This window comes from Polypterus senegalus, chromosome 2, assembly GCF_016835505.1.
Source record: "Polypterus senegalus isolate Bchr_013 chromosome 2, ASM1683550v1, whole genome shotgun sequence".
Lineage (NCBI taxonomy): Eukaryota > Metazoa > Chordata > Cladistia > Polypteriformes > Polypteridae > Polypterus > Polypterus senegalus.
Genome location: NC_053155.1, coordinates 70002217 through 70023470, shown reverse-complemented (window position 1 = coordinate 70023470; position 21254 = coordinate 70002217). Strand labels below are relative to the sequence as shown.

At 36.1% G+C, this 21254-nt stretch overlaps 1 protein-coding gene across 2 annotated transcripts in view; it reads right to left on the bottom strand.

Annotated features, from left to right (window-relative positions):
* Positions 1-21254, bottom strand: part of eif5b (eukaryotic translation initiation factor 5B) — an 83837-nt gene that overhangs the window by 20451 nt on the left and 42132 nt on the right. The window contains exons 9-18 of one of the 2 annotated variants that reach the window (XM_039743934.1): positions 18978-19034; positions 17834-17914; positions 12350-12699; positions 11203-11310; positions 10904-11014; positions 8652-8719; positions 7420-7561; positions 5916-6047; positions 2077-2259; positions 596-757 (exon numbers count right to left, since the gene is read on the bottom strand). In XM_039743934.1, the coding sequence (XP_039599868.1) occupies positions 596-757; positions 2077-2259; positions 5916-6047; positions 7420-7561; positions 8652-8719; positions 10904-11014; positions 11203-11310; positions 12350-12699; positions 17834-17914; positions 18978-19034 (1394 nt within the window). The remainder of the gene's footprint in view (positions 1-595; positions 758-2076; positions 2260-5915; positions 6048-7419; positions 7562-8651; positions 8720-10903; positions 11015-11202; positions 11311-12349; positions 12700-17833; positions 17915-18977; positions 19035-21254) is intronic. The other variant, XM_039743935.1, reaches the window with a different exon arrangement.

The following is a 21254-nucleotide window of genomic DNA, read 5'->3' as shown; positions in this document are numbered from 1 at the left end:
GAAGCCACTCACAACCAAGGTAAAGAAGAGGTTAAAGAGCTACCGTACCTAAAAACTACATCTTCTTTTGCACAGAATGAAATGACTAATTCAAACTTGCTGAACTTCTGAGGTTTCTGAAGGAAATTTGTGGATGGAAAGGCAGAAATTATTTCAAGCTATGCAAAGCACAATGAGCAAACTACAACCAGTTTGTGCAGTTAGTGCTGCTGGTATAAATAGGTTGCCACAAAGGAGCCACTGAAGAATTAAAAGGAATGCACCGCACAGTTCCAACAACTTGCACTCTGTGCCAGTGATACGGCTAGATATGTACAGAACAAGGGGTGAATGAATTCCAACAAGACTTGAGAGTGAATTTTTGTGTTTTTTCAGCAACTCTACTGTCAGAAGCAAAGAGCTCCACGAATTACAGAAACGACTGGAAAAAACAGCACTGATATTTACTCAGTTCAAAATGCTAGAGCATATGGCTGCCACCAACGCTCAGAACTCTGAAAATTAAAGCTCTTCTTATTGTCAGACAGCTCACTCTGACTGGGATATACAAATGCACATGGTACATTTCTTTACAATGGGAAGTTTATAAGCTTACTTTAACACGTAGCTCCTTCAGTGGTGGAGGCAGTAGTAGACCCCTAATCTGAGTGACAATAGGCCCTTCCACTCCAGGAACAATGATGGTTTCTCCTTCTTTCAAGCAACCATTAATAAGGATGACATCAATAGTAGTCCCCATACCTGGTAGGGCTTTTACCTGGAAGCAAATAATCCTGTTACTTCACAAAAAAAACTAAAAATAAATAAAAACAGTACACTGTGTAATCTTATGTTTCAAAGATACAAAAACTGACAAAATATAAAAGACTACAAGTACGGCAAAGACAGCCAGCCAAACCCCTGATAACACAATTTTACAATGTCCAAGTCTTTATAGGGCTTGTTATTGCATTGTATGCATTACGGCCTGCAGGAAAAGACAAGATCATTAAGTGATATTGTTCTGGAAAAAGCAGCACATAAAGATATGCTGGAGCTACTAAAAATAACATCTTATAAAAATGTGAAAAAAATGTCTATAAACCCCTAAACATGCAGATACAAAACAGAGTCTTGAAACACACATATGCTGCAAGGCTCTTGGTAGTGGAGGGGAGAAAAAGTTTAACAGTTTTGGTCTTCCTCATACTGGGGCAGCAAACCTCTGCGGTAATTTCCATTGCCTTTTTGGACCATCGAACAATGCACTGGCTGGTTTAATTTGGGCAAGCAAACAAACAACATTTCAGCTGCAAAATACACCCAAGCATTACTCTGTTGTAAGCATGTTTATCCCATGAATCTAAGCCCATCACTACAAGCCCTAGCACATATAAATGTCAGTGAAGCCATCTGTGCATGACTTTGCTGCCTATTCTTTTGCTTTGAGTTGCACCGCACAAAACAGAACTTTTTGTCATTAACTGTCCATTACAGCCATGTCATTACAGCTTTTGTTTTCAGACACAGAAGTCCCCAAAAGCAATTATGACAAATGTACAGAGGAACCAGCAGCTACTAGAAGGCACTGTTACCTTGTGTGGAACAACATAATGTTCTATCCACCTCACAGACGTGAACTTAATGAAGGTTCACATCCTCACTGAACTAGTTCAGCCAGATTAAATTTGAGGTGAAGTTTAGAGGCCATGAGAAAATATTTTGACTTGGTTGGCATAGACAATTGGAAAACTGTTCAACTACATGACATTGTAAAGTACTGTTAAAAAGCATAAATGTAATGTAGTCTACTAATGCATACAATCACATTGTATTGTCCCTGCTATTTTTAATTACAGTATGATTCATTATTACAAAAATATTTAATAAACAAAAACCTTACAAGCCTTTGATAATGGGTGCTGCATTATCCTTCCAAAAATATTTTCTACATTAAAATCATCTTGTGTACCATTCAATAGGAAGGAGTACAACTTTTCATAATAATTGCTTATAACGTGGTTGCCTTTTTTCCCTACTGTTATTTTAGAAGATAAACCAGGTTTCATCAAAACCTCTTTAATCTAAACAGCATACCTCCATGACCTGTGCTCGTAGCTCATCAGAGTGGGCTAGCCTCTTACTTAACATGGTCTGAGTAAGTTCCACCAGCAAGGCAATTAAATTACCCATTCCATCTCCAGTGTGAGCTGAGGTGGGCACCAGAGAAAGAAAAGTGCGAGGATCTTTGTTTTCATAAAACAAGGCTGCATTTAAACCCTAAAACAAAAAGAGTAAAGAAAAAATATGGGTAAGTTTAAAAAATTAAAAACACAATATAAAAGAAACTCCAAAAAGTAGTAATCATAAAGTAATAATACTGAAAATTTTAAGGCAGAAAAAAGGAATAGCAGATCATTTCAGAGGTATCTTCATTTATCTGTGTAACTTATCACACAGCAAACTCCTGCTATTAGTAGTGTGCTTCTTAAAATTCGACAGTCTTAAGAAACTACCAAGCATTCCACCTTTGCAGTTAAAGTTTCAAGATTTAGCATTATACATCATTAAAAGACTATGAACTACTGTTACCATGCTTGTATATTCAGTTATCATGATTTCTGCTTATGTACATTAATACTTCTACCTCAGTTAAAGAAGGTATTGTTTTTACATCCTTTTAAGTAAAAAAAATATTTTAACATGGAATCATCGGTTTAAACATTATTTCAACATTTTCCTACTTATGTTATATTTTTTACATGTGATAGAATCCTGTTTTCAGTGGTTTGAGCTTACATAAAGTTTATTTAATTCATACTCATCCATTTGGAGGCAAGTTTAACCAGTCATTCAAAATTTACACATCGGCCATCTTCTCACTATGCCAACTCTAATCACAGCAAACACTTGGGGTTTTAGTACCACTGTGCTTCTTATGCTACAATAAAAACAGTTCCTGTATATTTTTCATATGGCTAATGTCTTATTTTGTTTTAACATCCCCAAGGTTTGCTTAAAAACAAACATTTTCACCATTACCTTGTAGATATAGCACAAGATAGCAATTTACACATTTATTACTGTTATGTTTAATTAGTACCTCCATTATCTACTCCCAGCTTGTTTATTTCATTGATTAATTCATAATCCCTTTTTTGGTCCACCGTCCAGCGTCTCAGGAGGGGGAAGCAGTGCAGTGTCAACACCGTATATGGTGGGGATGGTGCGCTGCTGACCTCGACTTCGGGTCGTTGTGAGGGGAGTACTTTGAAGACCTCCTCAATCCCACTAACATGCCTTCCAATGAGGAAGCAGAGCCTGGGGACTCTGAGGTGGGCTCTCCCATCTCGGGGACTGAGGTCACCGAGGTGGTCAAAAAACTCCTTGGTGGCAGGGCCCCTGGGGTGGATGAGATACGCCCGTAGTTCCTCAAGGCTCTGGATGTTGTAAGACTGTCTTGGTTGACACGTCTCTGCAACATCGCATGGACATCGGGGACAGTGCCTCTGGATTGGCAGACCGGGGTGGTGGTCCCCCTCTTTAAAAAGGGGGACCGGAGGGTGTGTTCCAACTACAGAGGGATCACTCTTCTCAGCCTCCCTGGAAAAGTCTATTCGGGGGTTCTGGAGAGGAGGGTCCGTCGGATAGTCAAACCTCGGATTCAGGAGGAACAGTGTGGTTTTCGTCCTGGTCGCGGAACAGTGGGCCAGCTCTACACCCTTAGCAGAATCCTGGAGGGTGCATGGGAGTTTGCCCAACCAGTCTACATGTGTTTTGTGGACTTGCAAAAGGCATTCGACCGCGTCCCTCGGGTTAATCCTGTGGGGGGTGCTCTGGGAGTATGGGGTACCGGACCCCCTGATAAGAGCTGTTCGGTCCCTGTACAACCGGTGTCAGAGGTTGGTCCGCATTGCTGGCAGTAAGTTGAGCCCGTTTCCAGTGAGAGTTGGACTCCGCCAGGGCTGCCCTTTGTCACCGATTCTGTTCATAACGTTTATGGACAGAATTTCTAGGCGCAGCCAGGATGTTGAAGGGGTCCGGTTAGGTGGACTCAGGATTGGGTCACTGCTTTTTGCAGATGATGCTGTCCTGTTTGCTTCATCAAGCTGAGATCTTCAGACTCTCTGGAATGGTTCGCAGCTGAGTTATGGGTAGTGACCGAAAGAACGAGATCGCGAATACAAGCGGCTGAAATGAGTTTCCTCCGCAGGGTGTCTGGGCTTTCTCTTAAAGATAGGGTGAGAAGCTCAGTCATCCAGGAGGGGCTCAGATTAGAGCCGCTGTTCCTCCGCATCGAGAGGAGTCAGATGTGGTGGCTCGGGCATCTGATCAGGATGCCTCCTGGACGCCTCCCTGGTGAGGTGTTCCGGGCACATCCAGCCTGGAGGAGGCCCTGGGGAATACCCAGGACACGCTGGAGGAACTATGTCTCCCGGCTGGCCTGGGAATGCCTTGGGATTCTCCCGGAAGAGCTGGAAGAAGTGGCCGGGGAGAGGGAAGTCTGGGCCTCTCTACTTAAGCAGCTGCCCCCGCGACCCGACCCCGGATAAACGGAAGAGGATGGATGGATGGGATGAATACAGCATGTACAAAGTTTAGAAATTTTAAAACCTTCCAATAAAAATCACTAAAGAATTTTCAAACTTGCTTCCCTTAAGGCAGAGAAATATTATGTGGAACTTTAATTACAGACTAATTTACAGTTTCAAATTTACCTTGAGGGAAATTATTTCAAATTGCTTATTTATAAAATGATACATTTACTCATTCAACATCCATGACATGCACAAAACTCTGTCACAGAAGCTTTTTACTCCTCCTTTTCATCAAAATCATAGCAGGTAAAGTGACATGATGTTTTTGTGAGTGTAAAATAATTAAAAAAAAAAAAAAAGCAACTTAACTTGTGTAGAAATGAATGAAAGAGGAACTAAGCTCCCCTCAATGACAGATTTTTACATACAGTGAATAAGCGTGTACTTGGGACTTCAAATTACACTTAAAATAACCTCACACAACATTGTCAGATGATCACAAGGATTTTATATTTCCCTGACACTAAATATATCTAAAAGTGCCACTATCCATCACTGTCAGATGTATCCAATAAATTTAGCTTGAGACATAGATTTTAAATCTCCATCAGAACTTCTTTGAAAATCTTTGTTTAAATAGAAATCTGAACTATAATTAGCCACAGAACCTTCATAACCAATAGCTAACAATCTATTAAATCTACCACAAGCTTATTTGGGCTGTTTTTAACTGTAAAATATAAAACACAATTTTTGAATGCCTTCTACTATGCATGTAATTATATTCTCTTATGACAATAATAATAATATTATATTAATATTAAAGAAAACTGTGACAACTAATTCTTTCATGAGATCTGTTGGAGCATGCGCTGATCATAGCGCTTTGCTGCACCCACCATACGAGTGACAATTCTGCCACCAAATCTCAAGTCTTCCCTGCAAGTTGGAGGACATGCTTGCAGGGCTGGATGCAGATTAATGTTATAACCAGGATAAAGCAATTGCAGGTTAAGGGCCTGGCTCAAGGGCCCACTGGAGTAGAGTCTGGTTTTCCTCCCACATCCTGAAGACATTTACATTAAGTTAACTGATGATTCTGAAATGACCCTGTGAAACTATGTACAAGAGGGCCCAGTAATGGACTAGTACTCTGTTCAGAGTTGGTTCTTGCTTTGAACCTAGAATAGGCTCTGGTACATTCAAAAATCTGCTTAATACCGTTCAGGTCTGATAATGTTATTTTAAAAACAAAAAACAAAAAAAAAAAAAACTCAAACATTCAATTTTAAATTTATTCTAGTATTGGGCTTTGTTTGGAAATCACTATGTTCTTTAATTAAATCAAAGTCATGAATATGAACAGAAAATGTAAGTAATCAAATAAAGCCTTTTCACCTGTTGAGCAAACTCCACAATGATAGCTTTGGCTCTTTCATCAAACTCATCCTTTGTATTTTTTTTTTGTTTTTTCAGAGTAGCAACCACATCAGTTTCTGAGCTCTTTTTCCAGTCATACAACCTATCAATCTAGTAAAGAGACAAGAAAACACAGGATCATTTCTTCAATCCGGTTACTGTATTGGTTAATTAGGACACTGGGAGAGTAACATAAAAAGCTTAGCATATTTTTCTTTTCAAAATAAGTACTGTTCTTTGATAGCTTTGCTTTACTCCATCCCCAGTGCTGACAAAACAAGCACACCTTCTAGCACCTTCCACCCCTTCTTCCGGGACCACCTCCTCACACTGAGGTGTTTCATCCTGATATCAGTAGCTGTCGTTTCATAATGTGAAGAAAAAAAATTACGCAAAAACGCCACCATGACCAAAGAGCTGTCTGAGGCGTTTGCAGCGTTGCCGGTACTGGATGTGACAATATTTTTTAACACATTAAACATGCCACATAAATTGCAAAAATTAACATGTTAACTTTCCCAGGCCTAGAGAAAGCAGCAGCAGCAAGAACATTTTAAAGTAGTGTTGCTTTAAACATCTCCATACCTTCATTAACATCTTTCTTTAATTAAAATCATTTAGAAAAATACCTGTTAAAAAAACAAGTGCATTTCTAAAACCTAATAAAGTGGTGTCAGAAGTAGCAAGATGTCTTCACTGTAACTTCATTTTGAGGTATGACTGGTGCTATAGCTGTGTCTTTGACAGTTTACTTTACACTTAAATATGGATTACATCAAAGATATTTTGAGCATACGTTAAAAAAATAATTACACTCAGACTCAATGCAAACAGGCATTATTAATATTTCACTTGGTTATTTAACCAATCTAGTTATTACATTTGCATATTTTTGTTAATATTTTTCTATGAAATATGGTCAATGTGAAATATATGTCTTTAAAAGCTGCACTTTAAAATCATGCTGTTTGTGATTACTAAATCCTTCCGTTTACTTTTTCTTTTCAGTGTTCTGTGGTGGTAACTGTCATCAATGTTACTTTAATCAAGAAAGCCCTCCATGTTACCATCACAACCTAATCACAAAACACTCCCTCAAAACTTAGAATAGTAGCTAATTACTTATAACATTATTATCTGTAGCTTCAAGAACCTAAAATATTGGATACAAAAATAATAATGTAAACAAATACTTATATGAAAGTGTGCATCTTTTATTTTAGTAATATTATATTTGTAATTGTGTAGTGCAAAGGTCTCATCTATAAATTAACAGTGTACCTTATAAAAATAGTTATCTGAAAATAAAAATGGATTAGCAGTAACTGAATGTTAAATGTAAATGACAGAGTTTGTAAGTTAGTCTATGAATAAACTTTACTCTGCTGTATAATTGATCAAATGCTCAAAGGGAATTCCATAATTCTTTCAGTGTATAGATTTGTTTGATAAATGAGTGAATATGAATACAAAAAAGACCAACCTTATTAAGTGCAACAATGAAAGGACACTTTTTTTCCTTTAGCAGGTTTATTGATTCAATGGTCTGAGGCTCCAGGCCATGCATAATATCCACCACCAGGATAGCAATATCACAAAGAGAACTTCCACGATTTCTCAAATTACTAGAATAAAACAAACAAAGAAAATAGTAGACTTATCATGTATACCACGCTTTACATTGACAAGCAAATTGCTACTGAAACATATATCTGAAACAATTACAAAAAATGCATGGAAGAATTTTCTAATTTACATTAACACACCTTTCTGAATAAAATAAATTGTCACTAGCAAGAAAGACAAAGTAGTATGTCAGAAGGACAGGCACACCACAATTTATAGGCAGCAAGATGGTGCAGTAGTTAGTACTGGCCCCTCACAGATCCAGAGTTCAGAATTCTGCATATTGTCTAGCTTCCGCCATGTCTTAGTGGGATTTTCTCCCACATTTCCAAAGACATGCTTTGTTAGGTGAAGTGGCGATTCCAAATTAGCCTCGTGTGACTCTTGAGTGTATGCAAAAGTGTGTCCTACAAAGGACTGACACTCGGTCCAGAGCTGAATCTATGCCTGTATCTGGTGATGCCAAGATATTGTCAGACTCCTCATAACTCTCGGCTAGATGGTGTATTTGATTATGGTTTACCAGACTCAAACACTTCGACATTTTTTGGTTTACTAAAAACTGGTAAGAATTAACTAAGAGAGTTTCCATCCAAAATGGAATTCTAACCAATGATTATACAAAATTTACAACTGCTGATCTTTTTCTGCCCTCAGAGATTTTGAACCTAAAGATTACTTCTGCACACATACATTTACTGAATGTGGAAACAATTAAAGTAAATATTTTTCCTATCATTAACTTTGAACCACAATTAAAAATAAGTATTATTGTCAAATTCAAGTACAGCGGGAGTACGAAAGTTATAACACTGGTCATATGTTAAATACTCTTGCCCTTGTTGAAAACTCAAGTTTATTATTAGTTATATAGTTATACATAGTATACTGAAATGTATTATTTGTGAGAGATATGCAAGTAGGAATGTAGTACAATACCAACACAATTATAATCACAAAGCAGGATTATGCTTCTTTTAAACTGATAAAGCATGTGGGAAATTTGAAAAACATTTTTTTAATATAATTTAAATAAAATATAAATTTAAATAAAAACATACACTACTCATCATTGATGATACATTTTACCTGAAAGACTCGTGACCTGGAGTATCAATGATTAGCATCCCTGGAATCTTGATATTCTCTCTGTCAAACTAAACAAGCATAACCAAATCAAAGAAATGTAATTAAATTACAATAAAAAATATCATTAGATATAAATATACCATGCCTATCAGCATTCTATTACAGCTTAAAAGCAACACTGGAAATGCAATAATTATCAGAGCTATCATAAACAACTTTTTGAAATCATACACATGATTCAGAAAAATGTCAGCAGAAGCTACAATTCCGGGAACCAAACAATGCATATTTTTTGTGGGATCTCTTCTACATATTACACAACACTGTAAACTGAATACTGTCTTGAATATTGATGAATAAAGGTGTCACACACACCTTCCTTAACCACTCTGTGTTCCTTAGTTTTCTTGATCATTACATTACTGTCTGACCTGCAATGTAATTAAAAAAAAAGCTTCAGCTTCTGGTGCTTTTAATTGTCTGATACTTGTATTAGAACTACGCACAAATAAAGCTGAAAGTAGATTTGGTACATGATGTGAGATACTCTAGCAAAAAAGAAACTGGCTTGGTGCAGTTTCAATTAGGAAATATCAAATCACACCATCTAAGAAAATAATATTATGCACTGATTTTAGATTATACCGTAAGAAGTATTAAGTGTAAGATGGTATCTAAGAAACACCAACTCTTATATTATCATTATTGTGAGAGTTTATAACGTTTCTATAGAATATTATTTGACTGAACTTCATAACAGGTAAGTCACAAAGTTAACCATAACTGGTTTTGAATACTGCAGGTGTGGTTACTACTATTGGCACCCTAACATTTTATCATATATATATATTTCCTGGGGGAAAGGAAAAAAAAAAGGAAGTAAAGCAGCTTTGGTCTATATATATTAATCTGTTTAAGGATACCAGCACAGGATCAAATGCTTACAATTTTAAAAAGTATACATGTGGAAACTGTATAAAAACTGGAAAATTGTCACTGAACAATTATTGGTACCCTTTTGAATAATTCAAATCATTCTGAATTGCAGTGAAATGCCAGTACTCACATGACATGAATTAACTAAGGCATGACAGATTTAATACTTATAAAAAGGGCACTTGCCTTATTTGTTCCTTACTGACAATGTCAAAGACCAGAGAGCTATCTGAGACCATCAGAAAAATGATTACTATCTAACCAAACATAAAAGGTAATGTCCAGAGATTAAGCATTCCTGCTTCCAAAATTTACCAAGGTTTTAAGAGGTTTGCTGCTCAAGTTGATTAAAAAACGTCTTCAAAGGTTGCCACAAATTGTTGAAAAAACACCATGAAAGAACTGAAAGAGCTTAAAGTTAGACCTGGAGCAATCTTGAGTAATTGTATCAACTTGTACCATATGCCACATACTAAATCAAAATGCTGTCTTTCGGAGATTGTCATGTGTAACAAGGCACAACTGACCTTTGCCCAAACACACCTAGAAAACCCAAAATCCTCCTGAAGAAAATGTTTCAGAGGGATGATGAAACTAAACAGAGCTCTGTGCAATGAAATGAAGTTTACAAATAAAAGTATCCACTACCTACTGTTAAATATGGCAGAGGTTCTATAATATTTGTTGGCACTGGATTACCTGGACATTTTACAGTACACTACACTATATAGTGGCAGAAAAATAGCCAAAACTAGTCAAAGATCATGGTTCCTTCTACAGGACAGTGGCCTAAAGAATGGTTAAAAAGGGAAGGAAAAAGGGACTCAAACTGGCCAACAGTGAGTCCCAAAAACCTTTAGAAATGGATAAAATCTGCCATTGGTAAAAGAAATCCTGAAAACATTCAAGAGCTAGAACAAATTTCAACTAAATGAGTGAAACTACCCTCAGAAAGGCAGAAGAAACACTTGGGAGCCTATCATCAATGAAAAAGGTTATATTATTATTAATTAATTAACCTAGTATTAAGGAAAGTCGCATTTGATAATGACCAGGTACTATTTTCCTAACTTTGGACCTCCTATTAAATAAATTTCCAGTCCTTTCACTGTTTATGATATACAGTATGATATAGACAAAATGAAAAGGTACCAACAATACTGATCACACTTACACTTACACTTCCAGAAAGACACCAATGCATTGTCTAAGTTCTACATACAATTATAATAGGAAAAATAGACTCTTAAAAAAAAAAAAAAGTTTAAATATTTAAGACAATAAAATGTCAATTATATATAAGTTTAAAAACTTACACTTTTCACCATCTTGGTCTGCTCAATCACTGTTTCTAGAGGAACATTGGTAGCACCAATCTGCTGAGTGATACCTCCTGCTTCACTGTCCTGTACATGTGTATGCCGTAGCTGAGAGAACAGAAAACAACACTAAAAACACTTGATTCATTTCAAAAGAGGACTTGTCAGGAATCTAATGAAAAATACAACTTTCACAGAGAGAGGAAAAAATACTCTTCTAATGTTGTGTTCCCTTAAAGAAATACGCCACCCAAAAATACTTCATTCAAATATTAAGAAATAAGCATCTCACGTACCTTATCTAAGATCTTGGTTTTCCCCGTATCAACATGTCCTAGAACACAAATGACTGGAGCACGTAGTTTGTCTTGGTTAATGTTTTTAAAATTTTCAGCACGGCGTTTCTTAAAAATAAAAAATTAAATTGGAAAAATTATGGTACAAAAACACACCAATCAAATTCAAATGGAACAACATTAATTTGAAACTATAATTTTATTCTACACACTAACAGTATGCTATTGTGCAACGCAACAGACTATACCAGCAAACTACTGTTTGCTAAAACCTATTTGCTAAGAAATGCATCTTATGCTTACAAAAGTTAAAATAATAAAAAGGATCCCTAACATAACCAGACATTCAATAATGATTATAACATATATAGTAAACATACCATATATATGTATCTGATCAGAAAAAAGAAAAACAATTAAAAATTACACTTTAAAGGCTATAATTTTAAATGGTAAAACAACAGAATGGATGTAGGCTATATATGGTAAACCATATCTGCCTCTGCACTTGTATCATCCAAAAATAAACTTACATGAGTAAATAAATGCAAGAATTAGTTCTTTTCAAGCACAACAACAAAGAGGAAACTGCTACCCATTTGACAATACAACTTAAATTTAATATTTGTGCAGCCTAGTTGGTAAAATCTATTTATCAATTCTTCAAAACTATCCATTCAGTTCAAGGTTGCAGGGAACCATGGCCACTCAGCCCATCTCGGTGCAAGGCAGGAAACAAACTCATACAGGGTGCATATACCAAGCAAATCTGGAGCTTTCAATTATTTCAAATATATTTGTCTTTTTGTGACTAAACTAAACTTCTGCCAGTTACCCCAATACATCAAACAGCAATGTCAACTAATATGCCATTGTCCTTTAACATACCTATAAAATATTATAAAACTGGTCAGCAACAAATGCAAATAAACTGCATAGAAAATGGTTAAACAATAACTCTAAACTTAGGCTTCAACATTAGGTTATATTTTGGTATAAATTAATGCTGCCTATTGCTGACATATGTAATATAACAATTACATTTTGATTATAACACATTTTTTCAATGTGGTAATTTGAGATTTTACTTCAATCAAAACAATGTGTCAAGAAGTAGTTAACTCGCAGTAAGAAAAACTAAGCTTACTTCTATACGCCTCTTGGCTCTGTCGTAGAGTTGCTCCTCTTTAGTGCGTCCATCATCTGAATCGCTCTCTGTTTCTGAACTAGAGCTAAAATCCTTACTTGATATTTTTTCTTTTTTTGCAGCTGAAATTGCTAGTTGTTTTTGATCTTTTCCATCTATGCTCTTGTCTGCCCCCTTATCATCCTCTTCCTCATCATCCTCCTCTCCTTCCTCTTCATCTTCTTCATCCTCTTCATCTTCCTCATCATCATCCTCATCATCCACATCCTCCTCACTTTCCTCTTCTTCTTCATCTTTCCCCCGATCGACTTCAGCATTTTCTTTTACCTCAATGTGTACCTTCTTAACCTCTGTAGGGAAGATTAAAAAAACACTTTACAAAATTAACCAGCGTATTAAAGGTCATCTCATTCAAATAATACATACTTTTACAATGTGTGCATACTTCATCCTTCACATGGAAACTTATAGCCCAAAACCTTAATTCCCTATTCACCAAACTGAGACATTGTCAATCAACATTGGAGAGTCTTGTCTACTTTACCATTTGCTAACTTATGAAACATTTTCTGTGGTTAGAACCTTTGTGCAAAACACCCTTAACTTGCTTCTATCAGTGCTCTTGTTCTAGGTGATGTACTTATTTTAAAGTAACAGCTGGCATCCACTTTATTAGCTCTACCATGTCAATATTTGCTTTTAGGTAAACTAAAAAGATTCAGCTCCTTCAATCTTCGATTCAAATTCCATAGTTCTGGATTACACTAATAATCTTAATCCTGAACATTTCCAAGTAGTAATTATTGCAGGTAAAACCTAACAGGTGCTCTGTAATAGTTTAAGAATGACATCCCTGGCCTTGTATTCAACGCAGCATTCTGCCCTCTTTGCCTTCTTAATTCTTTATAATCACTGGAAGTGGAAAGAGAATCACCAACTGTTACTTGAATATCTCTCATAATTTAATTTTCAAGTATCAGCCCTGTCCTCAATTGTATAATTATATCTTTATTTAATATTCCTTTACAATGAGTGAAACCATATGCATCTACCATGGATCTGCTCATGTTTGAATTCTGTTCAAATCCATTGATAGGGTATTCATCATTTTGTCTAGTTTTGCATCAACTGCAAACTTAAACTAGTTAGTTACATTTATAATTTTTCAAAAATTAAAAAATGCAGTGCCACCAGCACTGGCCCAAGACAGATTCTATTTTTAAAGTTACCTATTTCAGGTAAAAAGTTACTTACACCACAACTCATTGCTTTGTCTAAAAAACAGTTTTGCTCTGCTGGCACAATGAACTTTAAATTCCCATTTCGTTGGAGTTGACCACTATCCTTTCATGAGGTACCTCATTAAAAGTTTTGTTTTTTTTTAAATCAAAATAAAACTGTGTGTGTAGATTATATATATATATATATATATATATATATAACTGCTCAAAAAATTAAAGGAACACTTTGAAAACACATCAGATCTCAATGGGAAAAAGAAATCCTCCTGGATATCTATACTGATATAGACTGGGTAATGTGTTAGGAGCGAAAGGATGCCACATCATTTGATGGAAATGAAAATGATCAACCTACAGAGCCCTGAATTCAAAGGCGCCCCAACAATCAGAGTGAGAAAATTATGTGGCAGGCTAGTCCATTTTGCCAAAATTTAATTGCAGCAACTCAAAATTATGCAGCACTTTGTATGGCCCCTGTGTTCTTGTATACATGCCTGACAACATCGGTGCATGCTTCTAATGAGATGACAGATGGTGTTGTGGGGATCTCCTCCCAGATCTGGACCAGGGCATCACTGAGCTCCTGGACAGTCTGAGGTGCAACCTGGTGGCATTGGATGGACCAAAACATAATGTCCCAGAGGTGTTCTATTGGATTTAGGTCAGGAAAGTGTGGTGGCCAGTCAATGGTATCAATTCCTTCATCCTCCAGGAACTGCCTGCATACTCTCACCACATGAGGCCAGGAATTGTCGTGCACCAGGAGCCACTGTACCAGCATAGGGTCTGACAATGGGTCCAAGGATTTCATCCTGATACCTAATGGCAGCCAAGGTGCCTTTGTCAAGCCTGTAGCGGTCTGTGTGACCCTCCATGGATATGCCTCCCCAGACAATCATTAACCCACCACCAAACTGCTCATGCTGAATGATGTTACAGGCAGCATAATGTTCTCCATGGCTTCTCCAGACCCTTTCACTTCTGTCACGTGCTCAGGGTGAACCTGCTCTCATCTGTAAAAGCACAGGGCACCAGTGGTGCATCTGCCAATTCTGGTATTCTATGGCGAATGCCAATCGAGCTGCATGCTGCTGGGCAGTGAGCTCAGGGCCCATTAGAGGACATGGGGCCCTTGGGTCACCCTCATGAAGTCTTTCTGGTTGTTTGGTCAGAGACATTCACACCAGTGGCCTGCTGGAGGTCATTTTGTAGGGCTCTGGCAGTGCTCATCCTGTTCCTCCTTGCCCAAAGGAGCAGATACTGGTCCTGCTGATGGGTTATGGACCTTCTATGGCCCTCTCCAGCTCTCCTAGAGTAACTGCTTGTCTCCTAGAATCTCCTCCATGCCCTTGAGACTGTGCAGGGAGACACAGCAAACCTTCTGGCAATGACACGTATTGATGTGCCATCCTGGAGAAGTTGGACTACCTGTGCAACCTCTGTAGGGTCCAGGTATCGCCTCATGCTACCAGTAGTGACACTGACTGTAGCCAAATGCAAAACTAGTGAAGAAACAGTCAGAAAAGATGAGGAGGGAAAAATGTCAGTGGCCTCCACCTGTTAAACCATTCCTGTTTTGGGGGTCATCTCATTGTTGCCCCTCTAGTGCATCTGTTGTTAATTTCATTAACACCACAGCAGCTGAAACTGATTAACAACCCCCTCTGCTACTTAACTGACCAGATTAATATCCCATAAGTTTCACTGACTTTATGCTATACTCTGATTAAAAAGTGTTCCTTTAATTCTTTTGAGCAGTATATATATACACACACACACACACACACACACACACACACACACACACACACACACAAAAAGTGCTCTAACAATGTTACAAATTAAGTATTTGTAAAAGATTCATATTCAACCTTGGAAAACATTCCAATGAAAATTACACTTTCAGAATTTTTGAATTCCTCTAGTTAGCATCATGTAGGTCCGGAAACAGTCTGAAAACATTCTATGATATTTATACTTTTTACCTAGCTGAGTTACTCATCTATGACAGGAACATTACTACTACAAAATTGTAGAATATACAGTATTTGATTTAATTTTTAAATAAATACTTATCTCACTTTATAGAAAATGTAAGAAAATAATGTATCAGAAGCTGCAACCAAGATCCCAAAACCTCAGTAGATTGGATAAAGAAAAAAGTTGCCATTGCTCTGATCAATTTCATGTAAATCAGTTGAGCTATTCTGATTTGATGCCCGGACAGATATTCTTAACGTTAATTATACAGAAAAATGAAATGGACAAAACCCTATCTAATGATAAAGAAAACATTTTTGGTTTTCCAAAAGGATCCCATTATAGCTTAGATACAATAGTCCCTCCTAAAACCTTTAAATCATAAAAGTCGGGTAGGGTGGCTGTCTTCTATTACATGCTTACTGGCTAACTTGTACTTCACGTGGAGAAATTTCACTTTCTCAGTGCAATACATTGATTAAATTAAAGACAACATTTTGCACTGAGTGTGTCTCTTTCTACCCATTGCAAATCAAACAATGAGTATTTTATACACAAGAAAACGTGGGCAAAATACACACTGTATCCAGCTGCTTTGTTCATATGCATACAGAGACAATTTTGTTTGCCTGAAACTTTACTGGCCAAAGTTTGAAACTGTGAACAAATAGATTTGCAAAAGAAAGGAGATGCAAAGCATGTTTCCCTCATCAATAATAAGCATTAAACTTTTATCAGCATTTAATAACATAATGTATCTGTTTACAAAAGTCTAATAACTAATCTATTTAGTAAACAGCATGTTAATTATCTAATGTTAAGTACCACTTATGACAATGCACATATATGTAAGCTTTATGGTTCACCTTTAATCATATTTTTAAATATGAAACACTGTAATCTTAATTACTGTTTATTAACGTAACTGCAAAGCAAAATGACTCATCTCACACAGGCATCACATGGAGCTACAAGTACACCCATCTATATGCATACTTGATTAAATATTGTGTATAAATGTACTAAGGCTGATGAATTAGTCAAAAATTAAGAAATGAATATTCAAAATAAAACCATGTATATTGTTAAAAATATTCAACTACAGGTTAAAAATTCTATATATTTGTGCCCCATAAGTGTTTTTCAGCACTTCTTTTATTATGAATATTTTGTCTTTTTTGCTTGTGGTGCACTTGCTTATAACTTGTGCAAAGTTGAATAAAAGACGTAGCAAACATTTGCAGCTGTCAAACGAAAAACAAAGCCCTTCACAAAAATTGGGATTCTGTACATGCACAAAGCAACATAATCAAAATAAATGCAGAATGATGCAGTTTGTACTGCCCCTTTTTATGTGTAAAGCGCATTTAAAAAAAAAAAGAAAGAAAAGAAAAAAAACACTGCTCATACTTGCTCAAATATGCTAAAACACGGTCATTAATAAATTCTTCCTCTTTATTTTACTACAAGTCTAATAAAAAAATTAAAAATAGAAAAGCAAAATAAAAAAAAATACAACCAAGATGACAAAAAGACAGGGTGTGCATGACCCAACTTAACACTTCCCGGGAGCGGATACACATTGAATGAGTTAAAATGAACACTGCTAAATTGTGAAACTGCTCTTTAAAACTTAGAATCTAAAGCAGTTATGATAACAAAAACAAAAGTAAAAATATGAGTTATTTTATATTATCCTCAATGAGAAAGAAATTCAGTTTTTGCTTGCTTTAACAAATGCTCAAAGGTTCTAGAATAAAAAGCAGTATGTCAAAAGTTTAAGGTTCAAGACTAATTCATAACATACCATGGAGTACTTGTAAGAGACAGTTCCTTTAAAATTTGAATGTCAATTTTCTGCCTTTGAAGAAAATGTAATACATTTTAATTTTATCTGAATAGTGAAATACACTTTAACTTCATACTGTATATTACACAAATATCTTTGGTCCTTAAGGAGATACTGTATGTTGTTGTCTTCTGATATACTCTGATAATAATCATGGCTGCAAATAAATGAAAAGTGTAGATATTTTGTATAAAAATATAATTTCAAGATGGTAAATTAACCATTCTCAGCAAAGTAATGTCAACAATAAGCCACTATCTCCATGATGGTGTTTTGTAAGTACAGTATAATAGTTTCAACTGACCACTCAATAGTGTAAGATGTAAAATTCAAGGACAATGCTCATTTATCAGCTTTATTCTATAAGGATATCAGCAGGTACACATAAGAAATAGTAACTGAACAGAATAATACCTTTTGCCTTTTCTTCATCACTTGCCATTGCTTCCCAGTCATCAATATCAGCTTCTGGTTTTATAGTTTTAACTTCTTCATCTGCAAATACAATGCAATTTACTAGTATGTATACGACGACCACAAATAAACTGTAGTTTGCTTCTAGCTCTAAATATATATATATATAGCTATATATATATATATATATATATATATATATATATATATATATATATATAGCTATATATATATATATATATATATATATATATATATATATATATATATATATATATATATATATATATATATATATATATATATATATATATATATCTATATATATATATATATATATATATATATATATATATATATATATATATATATATCTATATATATATATATATCTATATATATATATATCTTTATATCTATATATATATATATATATATATATATATATATATATATCTATATATATATATATATATATATATATATATATATATATATATATATATATATATATATATATATATATATATATATATATATATATATATATATATATATATATATATATACATACACACACTCACCTAATGGATTATTAGGAACACCTGTTCAATTTCTCATTAATGCAATTATCTAATTAACCAATCACATGGCAGTTGCTTCAATGCATTTAGGGGTGTGGTCCTGGTCAAGACAATCTCCTGAACTCCAAACTGAATGTCAGAATGGGAAAGAAAGGTGATTTAAGCAATTTTGAGCATGACATGGTTGTTGGTGCCAGACGGGCCGGTCTGAGTATTTCACAATCTGCTTAGTTACTGGGATTTTCACACACAACCATTTCTAGGGTTTACAAAGAATGGTGTGAAAAGGGAAAAACATCCAGTATGCGGCAGTCCTGTGGCTAAAATGCCTTGTTGATGCTAGAGGTCAGAGGAGAATGGGACGACTGATTCAAGCTGATAGAGGAGCAACTTTGACTGAAATAACCACTCGTTACAACCGAGGTATGCAGCAAAGCATTTGTGAAGCCACAACACACACAACCTTGAGGTGGATGGGCTACAACAGCAGAAGACCCCACCGGGTACCACTCATCTCCACTACATATAGGAAAAAGAGGGTACAATTTGCAAGAGCTCACCAAAATTGGACAGTTGAAGACTGGAGAAATGTTGCCTGGTCTGATGAGTCTCGATTTCTGTTGAGACATTCAAATGGTAGAGTCAGAATTTGGCGTAAACAGAATGAGAACATGGATCCATCATGCCTTGTTACCACTGTGCAGGCTGGTGGTGGTGGTGTAATGGTGTGGGGGATGTTTTCTTGGCACACTTTAGGCCCCTTAGTGTCAATTGGGCATCGTTTAAATGCCACGGGCTACCTGAGCATTGTTTTTGACCATGTCCATCCCTTCATGACTACCATGTACCCATCCTCTGATGGCTACTTCCAGCAGGATAATGCACCATGTCACAAAGCTCGAATCATTTCAAATTGGTTTCTTGAACATGACAATGAGTTCACTGTACTAAAATGGCCCCCACAGTCACCAGATCTCAACCCAATAGAGCATCTTTGGAATGTGGTGGAGCGGAGCTTCGTGCCCTGGATGTGCATCCCACAAATCTCCATCAACTGCAAGATGCTATCCTATCAATATGGGCCAACATTTCTAAAGAATGCTTTCAGCACCTTGTTGAATCAATGCCACGTAGAATTAAGGCAGTTCTGAATGCGAAAGGGGGTCAAACACCGTATTAGTATGGTGTTCCTAATAATCCTTTAAGTGTGTATATATATATATATATATATATATATATATATATATATATATATATATATATATAGATATTTAACAACTTTATAATTATGCTCTACACAGCTTTCCCCCAACTGGTGCACTATGGATGTAACAGTGTAGGGCCATTGGGTCCTGACCTGAGAGAGACACACTCCTCAGGTGGTCGGGACCTGTCCGGAGGAGGACGGGACTACCTGGAGAAGTCAACATAAAAGTTGCTCCGTGATTACCGTTTTGCAGGCACACCATTTACAGAGCACTTTAAACAGCCATGTCAGGAGTCCATCTCTATGGGTGCATGTTCACAAGCAACTCTCGCAAAGCCAAGGGACAGTGGGCATAGGACAGGCAGAGAGAGGACCACATGTATGAGTGGGCAAAGGGACAAGGCAACTGGAAACTGTGTCTAAAGTGCTCACTAAGTACAGTGGTACCTTGAGATACGAGTGCCCCAACGTATGGGTTTTTTGAGATACAAGCCGTCACAATGTCGTTTTTTTGTCTCGAGTTACGAGCCAAAATTCGAAATAGGAGCCATCTATTTAATGACACTTGCCTAACACTTGACTTTATGGAAAAGTGACTGATCATGCAGCGGCGCTATTTAATGACCTTTGCCTAACTCATTTCAGAAACATTCTAAAGGGGAGGACTAAACAAAGCTCCATGGACAGGTTTCTATTGAAATGCCCTGCGAATGAAAGTGATGAAAGCGTGGCAAAAAAGAAAAAAAACTAGTGAAGAAGAAAATTAAGTTAAGCAAAAGTGAAGTGAAAGAAAAAAACATTACAATACACTAACTGGCTTTGCCAATATCTGTTTATTTCTTTAGATTCTCTTTCATGTATTAGGTTTTATTTTGTTTGTATACAATATTTGTTCTTTATAAATTCATTTTTCTTATGTTGAAAACGTTTAACAATAAATTGGGGTGTTTTTTTTGGGGCTGGCACAAATTAATCTCATTTTAATTCATTTCAATGGGGAAAATTGATTTGAGATACGAGCATTTTGACTTACGAGCTCGGTCACGGAACAAATGAAACTCTTATCTCAAGGTATCACTTTATTGTGTCTTTGCCCACAATCTCCAAAAAGATTTTTTTGCCACCTCTTGTCCCGCCCTTTTGGACAGTTTAGAATGTGTATACATTTAATGCTTTTCTGGTTGGAAGAATCATGGTGTGCCTTGGGACTTTTTGGGATTAAAAAAAAAAGTGTGCAATCACAGAAAAATGGATGAAAGCAAACTGCACTTCCTATACCTTTGCTCCTGGCATGCTAAAAAAATATCTCTGTGGCTGCTATCTTGCTTAAAAACTGAAACCGTGCATTACTTGGATGGTTATGTTGTGTTCTTTGTATACATTTGCAAAGATACTACAAACTTGAATCATGGGTAGGGATAAACATTTTAACTTCTATTTCATAGAATTTTGTCATTATACTGTCAACACTGTAAGCTGGTTGGCAGGCTGGCAAGTTAAACAGAGGTCCTAGAGACTTGCTTTGGTTTTAATACCACTCAAAGATAACTTACTATCCTGGTTCTGTCTGATAAGGAAATACTTTATATCTAGGGACAAAAGACATGTTCTGCTTCAGTTCAACTCTTGT